Below are 17,749 nucleotides of genomic sequence, written 5' to 3'. Positions count from 1 at the left end.
AGAGCAAGGTTATATATAGAATTACCATACGGCTCTGCAGCTTCAGTCCCGACATACCACGTAACAGCAGTATGAAGAAAACGCACGACACCCTTTAGAAAGTGCTCCGGGAGATGATCACTGAGGTTGTTAGTAGGGTCTGAGGAGCACAGAGGAAACCGGGAAGGGGGGTGAAAAATGCAAACAGCCCAGAGTTGATCCATAGTCATCAAGGAAGTCAAGATCACAGAAGACCGAGTGTTAAGTTTTGGACTTGTGCATGTTAAAAGCAGGTTTAAAACAAAACAAAACAAACAAAAAAAAAAACCTTTGTATTCAAAGAGGAAATAATGGGTTGAAGAACTACAGACAATGGGAGGAGCTAAGCACCCAAGGGGTTTAAAATTGCAAAATTGAAGAGCTGAAATCTGGGTAACATGGTCTAGAGGGTTGAGATCCTCAGCATTTGATAGGTGAGCAGCCCAGGGGTGCGGGTAAGGGACTGGAAGTTAAACTCCTCTTTGCTTTGCCCACAGAGGTCACAAATGTCTATTGAGCCCTAAATGTAGGAAATAACAGTAATTTCCATCCTGACCTCATGACCTTTGAGGTCATGACCACATGACCTTTGAGTCATCATTAAATTTCTGTGCAAATATAACTGCCCAGTTTAATGGAGGTGTTTTCAATGTGTTGAGTGTTTGGAGTAGAACAAAAATGTCACGATGCTAAATTTTTATGGCTCAATGTGCATTTGGTTAGTTTTGCTGTTAACAGTTCACCCCATGAGAACAAATTAAACACTTGGAAATCATCCCACATTGTTTCAGGCTACTTGGCCTTTTCATTGTGTTAAAGAAGAAAAAAATGGCCATTTTTCTTCAAAATAAGTATGTTTTGTATGTTTTTGAGTGCCAAGCCAGTAATCACTACTCTAATAACACTTCTGTTTTTGGAATGAAAAATTATGGTTGAGGGAGTATTTTTGTTGTTTGGTTGGTTGGTTGGCCTTTCATTCTAACTTCGGGGTGCCCATAGCTGTCCTAGGATTTCATATGACAAACCAGTACACTTTGAAAATGCAGCTTGTAAAAGTTTCTTGGAAATGTAGGGTAGTGTTATAGTAGAGATAGAGCCCAGTTCGCACCAGCCTCCTCTCCCACACCCCCTGCGCGCACATTGGCAACAAGAGTCTCTCTGAGCATGCGCAAGCCATCCTAAGCGCTGCGCTCAGCGAAGAACCGTCCTGATACTATATCCCTTGCCTGTCTGTCTCTGAACTTCCATTATCACTGGGGTCTGGAAGCAGGAAGGGGGGAAATCGAATCGCTGGGGAATATCCCTAGTGATAAATACCTGAAAGCGAGACTAACACCGTTTTTCTGTACACATCATTCAGACATTGTTAAAGCCACCAGGCCTTATTTTTACAGACAGGACAAAATGGAGAACTTTATTGTAACAGAAGTAATATCATATCACGAGACAGTGTTATTTTAAAAAATTTAATTCCAACAGCCGGGGTCTATTCTGACCCTCATAAGATCGATGAACACAGCTTACGAGCAGCAAAGCTGGAATCAGCCCCGAGTTTCTGGACTCCCTGTCTTCTGTTCTCAGCATGATGTCAAAAGAAACTGCCCCATGGGGAAGGTTGAAAGGACAGATTAGAGAATAATCCAGTGACGATGTAGCCTATGTGGTGGCTTCCTTCTGGGGACAGTTTCGTCTCTTCCAGCTGCCCGCACATTTATGAGGATTGATTTGAATGTGCCGGCTAATTGTTTGCAAGATCTTTCCCTAGAAACTGCTGAGACCATGGGCAAAACATGAGGGTTCAGAAGAACTGGCTTCGAGGCAGGGGATGAAAAGATGTGGTATTGATTTCTAACGGGGAACCGCCGGTCTTTAGTTGGAACACGAACGCACTTAGCTGTTCTATGTTTAAAGCTAGTCCCTTGGAATGAATGTGCTTTCTTTTCTACCTCAGGTTGTGCTTTCTCGGACCGTACCTGCCACCCCTCATGTGAACTTCCTCCTGGATTCCCAGCCTGTGTCTCCAGAAGTTATTGTTGTACAGCCATCAGACCAAAATGGCTACACACTGGTTGTCACAGGGAAGAAGGTAAGGCCTGTTTCCATTGGAATTGCCATGGCTTTGGTTTTTTTTTTTTTAAATAGAAACTGTGTGCTGTTGTTTCAATAACCTCTCTCTCAGTCTTAGATTCATATCTCCTCCGTCTAGTTCTTTCTTGAGTCTTCCAGAGACTGCCTGAAGTAGAGTTATCTGTTGTCCAAGGGAGGTGAGGCCTGAGGGCATCTTCTTTAGATCATGCTCTTCTTCAGTCCTGTTTATCAGTGAAAAAAACAACCTCGCAGAATGCAAATTACAGTCCTAACTCAGAACCCCAGAGCAGGCAGATAAATTCTGGCGGCACACACAGGAATTTAACTCCAGCCAGAAATCACTGTCCTCTAAGAGAGAGATGTGCGCCTTGATACCAGAATGGTATGTGACCGTGCTTAGGACTTTCCAGGGTTTCAAATGCTTCCCCTGCAGCCTCAATTGGTCTCTCGTTATTTTAAAATCATCTTAAACAGAGCCTCGTCTCTAAACGTTGTAGAATGTTTAGCGTTATAGGACAGTGCTCGTGGACTAGACAGTAATGATGTTCCTTGAAGTTGTGTTTGGGGTGTTAGGGAGTTGGTTCAGGCTACGCTGTCAGCATCCTGGAACTCACAGCCCTGTCTCGGCCTTCCAAGCGGCACGTACCTCAGGTGCACAGCGTATCCAGCAAACAGCGTTAACCTTTCATCGCGTATGTGCCTATAGTAAAAGGAGGAGTTTGAATTTTTAGATCACTTAGAGCCATTGTTGTGGGGTTTTCACATAGATGCTATCCTAATTAGATGCTATCGGGTGATGTTTTTGCCTTTCTCCTTTTTGTGTGTGTGTTTTTTTGTTTGTTTTTGTTTTTCGAGATAGGGTTTCTTTGTAACTTTGGAGCCTGTCTTGTAACTTGCTCTGTAGACCAGGCTGGCCTCAAACTCACTGAAATCTGCCTTCCTCTGCCTTCTGAGTACTGAGATTAAAGGCACGTGCCACCACCACCTGGCCTTTTTTTTTTCTTTTCTGCGTGAGGGTGTCCTTCCCTGGAACTGGAGTTAGACAGCTGTGAGCTGCCATGTGGGTGCTGGGAATTGAACCAGGGTCCTCTGGAAGAGCAGCCAGAGCTCTTAACCACTGAACCATCTCTCCAGCCCTGAGCTGATATTTATATAAAACTTTTGCACACGCAGTTCTCACTTAAGCAAACCGAAACCCTTATAGAAACTCCTTCTGTCCTTTTTCTTTGCAGATCTCCAAGATCCCACTGAATGGCCTGGGCTGTGGACACTTCCAGTCTTGCAGCCAGTGTCTCTCCGCCCCTTCCTTTGTTCAGTGTGGCTGGTGCCGCGATCGATGTGTGCGTTCTGATGAATGCCCCAGCGGCACCTGGACTCAAGAGGTCTGTCTGCCTGCAATTTATGAGGTAGGAACATCCGTCAGCTCTCATGAAGATTTTTTGGTAAACGCAAATTCCAAAAAACAAAAAAAGAATGCAAAAATCAATTTATTCATTAAAGTGAGGGGTCGCCGGCCCTACCTATCTTAGCTTTGTCCCTAAGGTGGAGTTGGGACACCCCCTCACTCTGCATCTGAAGTGCCCCTAAGGTCCTGTCTAGGGTGGCTGCTCTCCCTTAGGCCCATGTGTGATGCACAGCGGGGTGAGAGTGAGCAGCACTGCACCCCAGTTCCGATCTGTTCCCTCCTGAATCACCCACACTCATTCCTCATGGCCTGCTCTAGGCCAGGTGCCCAAGCAGAAGCCTCTAACTCCCCAGAGAGAGGTCTTAGGTCCGTGGCATACATGCGGGCTCCTGAGTTGAGCCACGCAACTGACGATCCTTACACATAGAGGTCAGTTCCCTTTCCACCTGTGCGTGGCTTAAATCTTGTCTCAATGTACTTGAACGAGAAAGGATGACTCTAGGAATAGCTGTACTGACATCCGCACTTCTACAAGCCATCTCATTCTTCTAATTCACTTTGAAAATACTTCCTGATCGTATGCTGGGACATATAGTTCAAAAGGAGACAAGTGCAGCCTGCTCTTGAAGATCCTAGTTCCCGGCAAGGACGGCAGCCTTGGTGCTGCAGCTGCTGCAGTACAGTGCCTTGACGCATTGGCACTGCGTAGCTAAGTGTTGTTTCATTTTCAAAAGGATTGGTTTGAAAAGCAGGGGTAGTTTTATTTTGCTTGAAAACATTTCCTCAGCAAGGACCCAGTATTGGCTTTTTCTGTCTGCCTGTAGGCCAGTTGGACTTTAGTAAAAGCCTCTTGTAAAAGATTCAAGTTAAAGGGCTGGGTCACCTGGTTTGCTCCAAGTAAACAAAGTAGCAGAGTGGAAACCCTGCTGGAGTGAATTGACTGTTTCCATTTAGCTACGGTTTGGAGCGAGATTTGCAGTGGTTTTTTCAATAAAACCATTTTCTGCTAGGTGCAATACAATATCAATTCTTGACCAGCCAGAGAATGCACTGAAAGCAGGGAATAGCAACTCTGGATCCTTGCTGTGTCCTTCAGTCTTCTTTAAACACTCACATTGCAACTGTCCACTTTTCCAAACAGCCTTGGGGGTTTCTTCACAGTCTATGACAACTTGAGTGTGTGTGTGTGTATCTGTGTGTCTGTGTATGTCATATGTGTGTATATGTGTGATATGTCTGTGGTATATGTGTGTGTGGTATGTGTGATGTTCTGTGCATGCGTGCCCGTGTGTATGATGTGTGTGTCTGTGTGTGTCTGTGTGTGTCATATGTGTATATATGTGTGATATGTCTGTGGTATGTGTGTGTGGTATGTGTGATGTGTGTGTGCACGTGTGTGTGTGATGTGTGTGTGTGTCAAGTCAAGTCCCAACAGCTTTTCAAAGCTATCTTCATTAGTATTTAAGAAGGCAGACTGATAACCTGACCAGGAGAAACATTTCTTCTTGACCATTGTGCTTCTCGTTACTAACCATGAAAATCTTGTTTTTTAAAAAAAAAAAAAAAAAGCTGAAAACAGAGTAAATAGCTTAGAGCTTTCTAGAACCACGTAGTCTCTCATACAAGCCTTCCTCCTCCCTCCTCTTTCGGAAGCCCAGCGCTCTAGAGTTGATTTTTTTGAAACTTTTTATCGATTCTTTGTGGATTTCACATTATTCACCCTGATCCCAGTCCTCTCCCTGTCCCCTTGTTTCTGCCCTCTGCCCTTGCAACCCAACCCCCAAAACAAAACTTAAAAGTAAAAGCAAAGTAAACGTAGAAGCTTGCAGAGTATCATGCACACGCTGACGAGGCCTGGGCCGTAGAGTAAGAGGAAAGCGGTACAGCTGAGTCTGTAAATCCCCCCAGCCCAGCCCACCCCGCCCCCACCCATCGCTGTTAGAAAGATTTCATGCTGTACTAGACCGTGACATTTGGTGTTCTTGCTGCGAAAAACAAGACAGATTGTCCCTTTGCTTTGCTGCCCTCAACTCTATATGCGCAAATTCAGCTGATGTATAGAGTTTCACATTCTGATACATACACACCAACCTGCGTCTCAAGGTACACGGTGCTCAATGGCTGAGAGTCTTTGTACTCTTAGATATGAGTGATCTCAGGATGCTAGCCCCAATCCATTGTTTCAAATGTGCCATCTGATCTTTGAGAGCAAGGAGGAATGTTCAGAAAATGAGGGGCCTTTTCCCAATATATCCTGAGGGTATTGGGAGGGGAAGGGGGTTGCCATGCCTTATAGGACTGAAGATGATCTCTGAGACACAAGAGAACTATATCAATGATCAGAGTCACTGATACGGAGCAACAGCAGACCAGGCAGCAGTGTGTTGCCATCGGCATATCTGTGGCTTTGTTTTTTCCTGCTAAACCAGAAAGTGGCTTCAGTAGTAAAACTTAATCTCCATTTTTTGAATGCTTTCTCATATTTTATCTTAGTGGAGTGCACTAACAATCCGAAAGTCTTGTTGGAATGCCCTCAGCAGTGATGGGATCTTTTACCTGTGATAGCCAGACAGGTGGCAGTTCTGGCTTCTGGGGCTTTCTGCAGGACACTCCTTTCCTGCCCAGAGAGTTTCTCTGCACTTCAGGATAACTCAGAGTTTGCCAGCCCATTGTTGGGGCTGTGCAAGGGTGTGTGGTCTACGACAACTTCCTTCCTTTTCCCCTGGAAGAGCGGCAGTTCCTCCATAAGCCGCTGGGACCGTGTTCGGCTCAGCGAATGCTAACACAGAGCCGTCCTCTCAGACGGGACTTCTTGTCACTGTTGTCTCTGGCCAGTGCAGCTGCTGAACAACTCTGTGCCTTTTCTCAATGACGGCCAAGTCTCTGAGCGATCGTGTGTGCTGAGTGACAGGCTTCAGTTGGGACGCGGAGCAGGGCAAGGGCTGGAGGCAGAAGGAGCAGACCTACAGCAGCTTGAGCTACTGTGTTGGATGGGGAAAACCTTCTCGTTAGAAGGAGCAGCAGCCGTGTGGCGGGCTTGGCCTGAAGAAGGTCCTGGGCGCCAATGTTTCTCTTCTCCTGGATTTCTAATATCATAATAAACAGATTTTTCCCCCAGCAGTTCTCACTGGGTTAGACAGAGATGAGGTGAATTTTCAAGAAAGACACAGCTATGTAATGGAATTTTATGGTAAAAAAAAATGGCGATCATAAAAGCATTAAGCTAAGACTTTAGGAGACTTTTGTAACAAGGGTGAGTTAAGACATTGGTTTGTAATTCTTTACGGAGGGAGGGTGCGAATGTTTGCAAATTTGAGTTCTTCTGTATGTTCTTCCTAACTGTAAGCTGGTGCCGGACAGGCTTTGGTGCAGGCCTAGGCGGGGTCGCAGTCTCTCCATCTTCACACTTCATTTTCCCACCATTGTACTTTACAGCACAATTTACAATGTGTCCCCCCAAAAGAGCATTTCCTTTCTCAATTGTCACACAGCTCCCCACGAGAAGCTTATTTTTAACTTGGAAGTGTGTTTTGCCTAAATAGTTTTAGTCCAGGAACTGTTGTCTTCCAGACAGCATAGAAGCCTCATGTTCTGGTTTATCATGGCTGCCACCATCTTTTCAGTGCCTCCAGAATGCACTTTTAACACACCAAAGATGAGCCTCTTATTCACTGAACATCGCATATGAGGAAAAATATCTTTAAAATGAGGTAGAATAATGTCAAAGAGAATTAGAAAGATTACTACCATTCTGATTTGTGGATCTCTTAGTTTTGATTTTTTTTCCCAATGGAAATGTGTCGTTTGTATTAAATATTACATAATTTTGTATATGTTATGTATCAAATACACATTTAAAAGCTACTGAAAATCGTATGTAAGAAATACAAATGGGTACGTATAAAGCAGATCCAGGGAGCTGGAGAGATGCCTAACCAGAGGACCTGAGCTTACTTCCCAGCACCCATGTTTGGTGACTCCCAACCAGCTGTAATTCCTGGACTAGGAGATCACATGTCCTCTTCTGACCCTCATAGTCAATGTGCTCACAGGCACAAACCCACACACAGAAACATATGCACATAAATTTCTCAAAATAAAATAATTATTAAAATATAATACATAGTTTTGTTGGTTTCCACAATATGAAAAAAAGATCACATTATTATGTATCTTCCTTTTAAGTTCTGCTTTATCCTTGTAGGTTTTCCCCACTAGCGCGCCCCTTGAAGGAGGAACGATGCTGACCATATGTGGCTGGGACTTTGGATTCAAGAAGAATAATAAATTTGATTTAAAGAAAACCAAAGTTCTGCTTGGCAATGAGAGCTGTACCTTGGCCCTAAGTGAGAGCACAACAAATACGTAAGGAACGCAGGGGCTTTGCTGGGCCGGGCTTGGAAGACAGGCGTAGGCTTTTAATTACAGTTTCTAAAAAAGAAAAAATGCTCAACATGTTCATCATGAATTAATAAGGGTCTTGACCGGTCTCTGCATTGGAGAGACTCGGAGAAAGAAAAGGGTGACGTGGCCCCGGTAACGAAAAGATGGATTCAGTAGCCACTGGTTGTTTTTTGACTTGTCTGCTTGATTTAATTTTTATGCACAGTTGGAGTTTAATACTTGTATTTTCACTGGTTTTGTGTGGTAACGAAAATCTATGCCTACCGTCACACACGGAGCATCGCGTGTGGAAGTCAGGAGACGGCTCGAGGAATTTGGTCACCTCCTTCTATTGTAGTTCCCAGGGCTAGGGTTGTATGGTAAGGTCAGGTCGCGAGGCTTGTGACCTTACCTACCGAAATGTCTTAACTAGCTGGGCTTCCAGGAGCTTTGAAACTACTAAAATAGTTTCTGCAGAAACTATCTGTGTCACTTGAAATAGTGGCCCTTCCTCTTCAGACTCCAAACACTGTTCCCAAAGCCTCCTGTGGACATCAGTAAACAGTGGTGCCTGTTCTCTTATCACAACCCACCTGCTGGTCCTCGCAGCAGGGGTGACGCCATCCATCACACTTTTGAGACTCTTTTCTTGGTGAACTTAAATTTATATTCAGGTAATAGTCGTTGGCACTCTGTCATCCGGGCATCTCCCCAAACAACTGAGAGGTGTCAATTCCATTCTTACATAAAGCACAGAAAGCTGGGATGCAGCCTAGCCAAACTAAGGGATCAGAGCCGACAGACTGGCAAGTTCAGCCCTCTGATCAAGGCCTGTGTTTGTTCTACTCTGTCTATCCTACCTATTCCCCCTCCAGTCTCTAAATTCTACAGTGAGTGGGTAATGCGGGAATGACTTGTTTCGTTGTAGTAGCAACAACTGAAATTTTAACAGTTGAATCTTTTTGGTTGAACCTGTTCAAGAGAGTGAATGTATCTACTAGATTTCATTCCAGTGTCATAAAAGACCTTAACATATACATTTTAATGAAACTAAAACCAATTAATGTCAAGCTTGCTAGCCCGAAGGCAAAAGCAAATTCACCCTAGAAACATCCCTTGTTCTCAAAAACTCATTATTGCAAGATGAATTAAGATCTATAAAGAAGAAACACAATGCATTCTTTTTTAGGTGTTACTTAGTGAAACAAATTATATTCAGCTTTATATTATATGTATTATATATTAAACTATATAAGATTGCTGATGAAGAATTGGCTCTGTTGGCTTCTAAAAAGATGTTGCAGTTGCCAAAGTGCTTGCCAGGCAAGTACAAGGACCCAAATTCAATACACAGTGCCCAGTAAAAGACTGGGCATGATGGTGCTCACTGGCAATCCAGCGCCAGGGAGGCAGAGACAGGAAGATCTCTGAGGCTTGCTGGCCAGCCAGTCTAGCCTAATCGGGGATGTCCCAGTCCCTGTGAGAGAGCCCATCTCAAAACCAGGTAGGTGGCCTCTGAGATATAACACCCAAGGTTGACCTCTGGCTTCCATGTGAATACTTATGCTTCCAACACGGCACAGTAATACTAATAATTCTATGGAAAAACTGCCATAGTTTTGTTCCTCTCAGTGATTTAAATAGACTTGTCACACACAACTCCAGTCACAGAAATATAGCTGCTGGCATAGTTGATGAAGAGTTGGCTTGTTCATCCATGGCGCATTGCTTCACATGCTGTTGAGATAGCGATCATCATCTCCCGTGTGCCAACCATGTAGTCTTACCATCTTAGATCATCGCGCACTTCTTAGCTGGGGAAGTCTGCCGTGGTGAGGTCTGAAGTTTCCTATTACGGTTTATACGAAGTTTGGCGTGATCACTCAAAAAATAGAATTATGTGATTTTTGACCTAATGAGTCCACGAAACCGAGCTTGCCGTTTGCGGTCATGAGCTCACAATCATATTAAGTCTTGCTTTTTTTTTTTTTTTGTAGGTTGAAGTGCACAGTTGGTCCTGCGATGAGTGAGCACTTCAATGTGTCTGTAATCATCTCCAACAGCCGAGGGGCAACACAATACAGCACGTTTTCCTATGTAGTAAGTCCAGGCATTATTTTGTTCATGACCGAGGACGTTTGATCTTTATTTCATCTACTTCAATGATGGAATTTACCGGTTAACATTTTTGTTTTTGCTCCCTACTCAGGATCCTGTAATAACAAGCATCTCTCCAAGTTTTGGTCCTCAGGCTGGAGGGACTTTGCTCACGTTAACTGGAAAGTATCTAAACAGCGGGAATTCTAGACACATTTCGATTGGTGGGAAAACATGTACTTTGAAAAGGTATTGGGGCTTTTTTTGCCGTATTAATGTCTGTACCTGACGCATCACGCCAAGCTCTCCTGTGTCTGTGGAAACAAAGCATAGTAAAGGTGTTTGTTTATGACTTCCTCTCCTACTGACGGTTCCCTGCTTCCCACAGCCATTCGCCCCCTTTGCTGGTTTTTCTGCCCTTCCTTTTTATTGCTTTATCCCCCTTCGGAGTTTTGTCTTGCTGCCCTGAGTCTTATCCCAGCTACAGAGTGAGCTTGAGGCTCTTTATTGGCATTACATCAAAATAAACATTTCTATCAAGATTCAAGGCTAAAGAAGACATAGGGAGGGAAGAAATGGGTGAGGTTAGATTTGGAAGGTGGCTATGTTTCTCCTTCTTAGAGTTGAAGCAGCTAAGATTGTTCCAGTACCAAATGTACTTTGAAGGTTGCCTGAACCGCCAATTGTTTTGAAGTCACGGATGGCCTTTCAACAAGGCTGAGTGTGGGATCCAGTTGAATGTAAACAGCCTACACTAGGAAGAGCTAGTCTCCTAGACCACCTCAGGAAACTCCACAGGGTTATGTTTTCTGACTGGCAGATATAATTTCGGATTATGTATATCACTATTAACTAATGTCTGTTTTTCTTCCTTCCCTCCTTTCTGTTCTTTTGTTTGTTTGATTCTGTTCAGTGTATCAGATAGTATTCTTGAGTGCTACACCCCAGCCCAAACCATCTCCGCCGAGTTTCCCGTGAAATTGAAAATTGATTTAGCTAACCGAGAGACAAGCAGCTTCAGTTACCGGGAGGACCCCATGGTCTCTGAAATCTACCCGACCAAATCTTTCATTAGGTAAGTGAAAACTGCGGATGGGGAGAAGAAGAGCGAGAACAGACGGGTGATTTGGCTGCGGAAACAACCAAGCAGCCTCGTGCTTTCATCCCTCACTTAAATGCAGTGGTGTTTCTTTTGAAGGCACCTTTCCGATTCAGTGGGAAATTACATTTGGGATTCAGGGACAGCTTGACTTTATCGATGGCAGCTCATGCCAAGAAACAGTCTTCCAATCCAGTTATGCTTTAGACAAGAATGGTTCAACCTAGTGCCGTAGTGTATACACACCTGTGTCATATAGAGCGTGTGTGCGTCTGTGTCTGCTCTCGGCTGAGCACAATTCCTGACAGCAGAGCCACCTCTCCCTTGCCTCTCCTCACACCTTGGGATTCCTTTACACACACTTTCCCCTCTACCAGACTCTGCACAGCCAGTGTCTTCTTGGACTTAGGTCAGCCTTTCTCGTTTCTGCTCATTCTACCGTCTCACAACAATGATCGCAGACGTTTTCCTTTGTACTTTTCAGAGAGTAAAACCCATTTCTTTTCCACATTTAGTCAGTAAAAATTCAGACATTTCTACAGCTTACAAATTTTCTTTAAAATGCTCTCTCACTTCCAGAGAAGTGTTACCCCGAGCTCCCATTCAACTCTGGCTAGCCCTCTAACTTTACCATTGAGCGTAAAACCTTATTACTCATTATCATTGAGTGTAAACCTCTAAAGACTTGGTGGAGAACCTCTGAAGAGTCCTGTTTTCTCTTTTATTTTGCCAGTGGTGGAAGCACAATAACAGGGATTGGAAAAAACCTGAACTCAGTCAGCATCCCGAAGCTGGTCATAAATGTGCATGAAGTGGGAATGAACTACACCGTGGTAAGTCCTTGGAGTAGCTGCTCGGAGCCGTGCCTCCACCACCAGGCTTCCAGTGCCCAGGCTTTGCCTTTAATATTCACTAGGAATCTTTGCTGTAGTGGTCAAATGGCACTTTTTATTCAACAATAGAATCTTGAGCTGACATTGCAATCACATTCATACATACACATTTGCACATGAACACACACACACACACATGAACATACATGCGCATGCGCACAAACCCATTTATATAGCAATGAAGATTTTCAGTTTGAGACAGTAGCTTTCGAATTTGTTGGTACAAAACACAAGCTTGTCACAAGCCGGGTTCATCTGCGAAGCGGGAGCCACAGTTGAGAGACCTCCTCCATCATATTGGCCTGCAGGCAAGTCTGGGGGACGCATTGTCTTGATTACTCATTGATGCTGGAGGGGCCAGCCCAGTCTTGATTACTCATTGATGCTGGAAAGGCCAGCCCAGTATGAGTGGTGCCCACCCTCTATAGATGGTCCTGGGAAAGATAGGACCACCTACAGAGGGAGAACAAGTCCATACGCAGAATTCTCCCGCGGTCTTTCCTTCAGTTCCTGCTTCCCTACTCCCTCCTTGAGTTCCTGTCCTGACAGCCCGCAGACAGAGTATGATCCGAGGGTTGTAAGAGGAAACAAGCCTCTCCTCAAGTTGGTTTTGGTTCATGGAGCTTCCTCCCAGCAGTGGAAACCTAACACAGCTTTTGATACGTTTTTCAAGTGAAAGATGTGAGATAGACATTTTTAAGAGTGAGATGTGCACATACTATGCTTTAGTCATGCTAATATGTTTTTATTTTTGTTAAATACATACTACATGATGCCAATAAGCAAAATGAAAAGTTTATATCATAAATAGATTTATTTATAGAAAAGCATTACAGGTACACATATATTACAGATAGATGTATTTCTTGTAACATATATATAATCAAAGACATGATTTAGACTACTGAAGTTAGGAAATTTTAAATTATTATACACCTCTTGATAAAAAATAGATAAACAAAATCACAACATCTGCCCCACCACTCTGCGTTTTAGGCTCTGAATCTAAAACCTATTTCCTTGTATCTCCATCCCACTGCCTTTGTCTCTATTGGCACACACAAAATGCTAATAAAGTATTTTTATCAAGTAACAAAAAAAACATTAGAATATATTAATCCTAGATGTCGGTGGTATTTTTCATTCCTCTACATCTCCTTTTTTATTTGCAAACCCAACCATAATTTAATTAAAGGTGATGGATCAATTTCAGTAGGTCACATAAGGCCTGCCATGGTCTCTATGTGTCTATAATCACAGCATCTGGAAGACGGATCCAGGAGGACCCGAAGCCTAAGGTTGGCCTCAGCCATATAGTGAGTTCAAGACTAGACTAGGGCTAAATAAAACCCTGTTTCAAAAAGAAAAATAAGCAAACAAAAAGAAACAGCCGTAGCTTTAATATAGACCTCAGAAAGGTCTAGATTTTGTTGCAGTTTTTCTGCGATGAGATGTCATGCTCTCACTGGACATATGCACTCTACTTGGAGAAAAGGCTCCAAGTGCCCTCTCTCGCATACACTCTCAATCAGGCAAGTGAGAGATTGAATTATAGCACTTTCTTGGAAATTTCCCCATCCAATATTTCTTAAAGACTAAAGCTACTCTGTTCCTTAATTAAGAAAAGCAATTGGGGACTAAAAATGGCAAGCTAAGTCACCAAACAACAAGGTCATCCCAAATGAGATTTCCCTTGACCCTCTCGATCACCCCACGCCGCATCACCTCTAACGTGCATTATTAGATTCTTATCATATTTCCGAGAGATGGTACCCCAGGGAGTCACGGCATGAAGTGAAGGGCCCGGAAGCTGATCTCCCGTACATGGCCACAAACAACATTAGAATACCACTGATATTAATTTAGGAGACATCCATTCTCCACAACCAAGATACAATTTTATTTTAGCCAAATAAAAATAACAGTTATCCCCTTTGGTGTTGGCATGTGAATTTTTAAAGTTGGCTCTGATAAATGATTCATTTGCTGAAGAGCAAGCTTCCATTATTAAAATAATGGGGGAGATTGCTTTCGTCTCTTTACCCAAAGATGGTCTACAGAACAATTCTCAACTTCGGCCATTTATTTATAATTAAATGTTTGCTTGAAGCCCTCCAGGTGATATAAGAGAGGCGTACCACCAAGAAGACTCAGACATACAAGTCTTAGCTGTCTTATATGTGGAAATAATACAAACTGCTATTGTTTGAGTCAGAAACACAGTGTACAATAGCTCTGCATGTTAGTACTGGATGGTAGTGAACTATCTAAGGGATCTTCTACTGTTTGCTCTTTCATTATCCCTTCCTTTATGGTCATTCCTAAACACTGCCTTATGGAGAGGTGTATGCTCCATCTCAGTTCCCTGTGGCTTTTAGACTATAAAGTTGGCTATGATGAATTGAACTCATTTATTATTTAGCAAATAAAAACTTAATGGTGATGTCTGATGTAGATCTATATCTAGCCAGAATAATTTTTAACTCCAGAAAACTCACAGCATTAAAATATAGAAATAATTAATGTAACAAAAACGTAGATTAATTTGTTAATGCATGCTGTGTACCAGAGCCCTGCAGATTAATCTGTGGGGTTTTTTTTAGATTCTTGTTATTATACAGAGAATTAATATGGTAGCAGTGAAATATTTCATTTCCATTTTACAAGATGATAGGAATAAATAGCTCTTAGAACTATGGCATTTTATTTTATATAAAATTAGATAGTGCAATCTATTTTATTCATTTTTATCTCTCCGTCTTATCTGATTCCAACATAGATTTTTAAATACTGAGTAAGTTTTAAATTATTAAGGAGAAAACATCACACAGTAAATTCTGTGCTTTTTATGTATATCCTGAGGTCTTTTGCTATTGTGGGCATAAGCAATTGTTTTATCTCCAACTCTACTTGTCAAAGAAAAGGAAATCTAAGGGATGTTGTTGCCTGTTTGTCTTTTCCTTGGGGGAGAAACGCTACCCTTTGACTTTAAATACACCACTTTGTGTGACTGGCTTTCGTCTAAGTACAATCAGGAGGAAACTACATTTTCCAAAATTCCATAAATCAGAATTTCAAAGAGGAGGATTGGAAATGAGAGATGAAAGGATATAAAATAATAGCAACAGAGCCATTGTAACATGGACAGAATTATTTAGAGAGGCTACGGAGTGAGAAAGGACGCAAGGCTCGGTGGTGATGACAGGGGCCGCTGATGCCAATGGCCTTGGTTGCTGGCACTCCACCCCTCAGATGTGTGACCAGACTGAATGAAGTATGTTTTCCTGAGCTCAGGGTCTTTAACTAAAAATGGCACAGCATGCCACCTCCCTGTAGGAGTAACAGGAACATCACAGGAGACTAACTTTGTAGAGTATTTTACCAGTTAACACACTGAGGGTCCATGAACATGGTCAGCTGTGATGTTAACCACGTGGAACCAGGCAGTGTACAAAGCCCTTTACCGTGAAGCTTCCCACGCTGTGAAAAAAAAAAAAAAAAAAACCTCAGTCGTAGTTCCTAAGTGGGGAAACAGTTTCTGAGTGATGCCTTCACCCCACTTCTCATAACCTAAAAGTGAGATCGGAACCAAGGACTTCTAAATTCTCAAAGTCCAGCCCTTGTTCACCCATAGCTGCTTTACAAAATGCGGAGGCGGTTCCCCCGCCTTGTCCTAAGCAGTTACGTGATAGAAGGAAGGCAGCTGCAGCTACATCACCATAGCTTCTGCCCTGCACGCTCTGGGTTAAAAAAAAAAAAAAAAAAAAAAAAAAAAAAAAAAAAAAAAACAGTTGTGTTGTTTGGAACACTTTACACCTATCATGTTTCCTGAAATGTGTTCTTCGATGTTAGGAAGTTAAATGGAGACCATTTTTGACAATGTGGTGTGGGTGGATTCTGAAGGTATGCGATAGCCGAATCGTGTCGGTGCTGCCTGGGTCCTCTGACGGTGGGAAACTGTCTCCCCGTAGGAATGCCAGCATCGCTCTAACTCAGAGATCATCTGCTGCACCACTCCTTCCCTGCAACAGCTGGACCTGCAACTCCCCCTGAAGACCAAAGCCTTCTTCCTGCTGGACGGGGTCCTCTCCAAGCACTTTGATCTCGCTTATGTGCATAATCCTGTGTTTAAGCCTTTTGAAAGGCCAGTGGTGATCTCAATGGGCAACGAAAATGTACTAGAAATTAAGGTAAGAATTGCGTAAAATACTTTCTTAAATGAACTTGAATCGCGTTGTGGACTTCATAGCCATGTCCATAGAGTCATTGTATCTGGGCATTATATCTTATTCTATACCAACAAATATCAAAGCACTGAAAACAAATCTTTTTGGCATAAGACTAAAAGATGGGTGTAATTATGCATTGCTTTTTAATGAAGCATTTAAGACCCCTTCCTTGTGTACATATTGAAAAGTAACAAATGCTGAGCATAAATCTGTCAAACAGGCTCCCCGTGATGCTATCCTGATGATGTTTTACGTTCCCTTGTGTGGTTCACCTAAATGTGCTTACCGGAAGATAAACAGTGAGGGCCTTGATGGAAATGCATTGGTTGCAGCTTTGTATTTCCTTATAGTGTGTATTTTGTGAAGTTTTCTCTCTCTCTCTCTCTCTCTCTCTCTCTCTCTGTGTGTGTGTGTGTGTGTGTGTGTGTGTAAACATACATGCCAAAGCAAATATTTGAAGATCAGAGGTCAACTTTTCATAGTTTTTTTCCCCTTTTCTTTTTGTACCTTGTTTCTATGGCATTCTCTCTCTCTCCTTATATGTGTGTATATGATATTTTAGTAACTCTCTGGTAATTTTGTAAACATATGGTGTATGTTTCCCATATTCACTCCCCCAGCTCTTCCTTTGAACTCCCCCCAGATACCTTCCCTCCCCCTCTTAATTTCATATCCTCTTTTTTTAAAGAGCCTAGCCAATCCAATCTCATATATTCACAGACGTGGGGCCATCCACTGAAATGTACTTGTGGTTGACCTAGCAGGACCACACTCTTAAAACAATTGATCATCTATCTCCAAATCGCCAACCGCTGTCAATGGCTCCTAGTTAGGGGTGCAGGCTCGTGTGCAGGTTTTTGTTCAAGCAACTGTGAGTCCATGAATGAAGAGTCCCCCCATGTCAGAAGTCACTCCTCCACAGCTCTGTCTCTGGTGATCTTTCTACCCCTTTTTCTGAGATGTAGTCCTTGAAGCTTAGAGAGGAGAGAGTGATATAAATGTTCCATTTGTGACAAGTTCTAAGTTTCTCTATGAACCATTATCTAATGTACAAGACAGTCCCCTAATGAAGTCTGAGGGCTACAGCCTGTTTAGCAAAATAATGAGTTCTCCCCCGTATGGGTTTTGGCCACATTTTTTAAGGTTTTTTTTTTTTTTTTTTTTTTTTTTTTTTTAGTTTTTGAGTCAGGGTTTCTCTGTGAAACAGTCCTGGTACTTACTCTGTAGACCAGGCTGGTTTCACACTCATAGAGATCCACCTGCTTCTGCCTCCCAAGTGCTGGAACCAAAGGTGTGTGCCACCACTGCCCGGCAACCTGTACTTTCTGAGCAATTCTCTTGTCTCTGCCTGCCAGCTCATAGAAGAAGTGTGATCAGAGATGCATGGCACAGCCTCCAGCTTTCTGCGTTGACTTCGGAGAGTTAACTTACCTTTACCCACAGGGCCATTTCATAGGTATGGTCAGACATAAGCTGTTTTATAAATGGATCTGGATTCCTACCACCTTGGGAATACATTAGCTCCTGAAAACATAGT

At 42.9% G+C, this 17,749-nt stretch overlaps 1 protein-coding gene across 4 annotated transcripts in view; it reads left to right on the top strand.

The window, feature by feature from the left end:
* The window catches only part of Met (MET proto-oncogene, receptor tyrosine kinase), a 110,516-nt gene that overhangs the window by 58,223 nt on the left and 34,544 nt on the right, over positions 1-17,749 (top strand). For all 4 annotated transcript variants that reach the window (XM_050145881.1, XM_050145879.1, XM_050145880.1 and 1 more), the window contains 8 exons: positions 1,970-2,104; positions 3,339-3,512; positions 7,716-7,876; positions 9,892-9,994; positions 10,104-10,240; positions 10,905-11,066; positions 11,824-11,923; positions 15,955-16,173. In XM_050145881.1, the coding sequence (XP_050001838.1) occupies positions 1,970-2,104; positions 3,339-3,512; positions 7,716-7,876; positions 9,892-9,994; positions 10,104-10,240; positions 10,905-11,066; positions 11,824-11,923; positions 15,955-16,173 (1,191 nt within the window). The remainder of the gene's footprint in view (positions 1-1,969; positions 2,105-3,338; positions 3,513-7,715; positions 7,877-9,891; positions 9,995-10,103; positions 10,241-10,904; positions 11,067-11,823; positions 11,924-15,954; positions 16,174-17,749) is intronic.

The sequence above is a fragment of the Alexandromys fortis genome, unplaced genomic scaffold (genome assembly GCF_014885135.2).
Source record: "Alexandromys fortis isolate MF-2015 unplaced genomic scaffold, M_Fortis_MF-2015_v1.1 scaffold_34, whole genome shotgun sequence".
Classification (NCBI taxonomy): Eukaryota; Metazoa; Chordata; class Mammalia; order Rodentia; family Cricetidae; genus Alexandromys; species Alexandromys fortis.
This window is presented reverse-complemented; position numbering and strand designations above follow the sequence as displayed.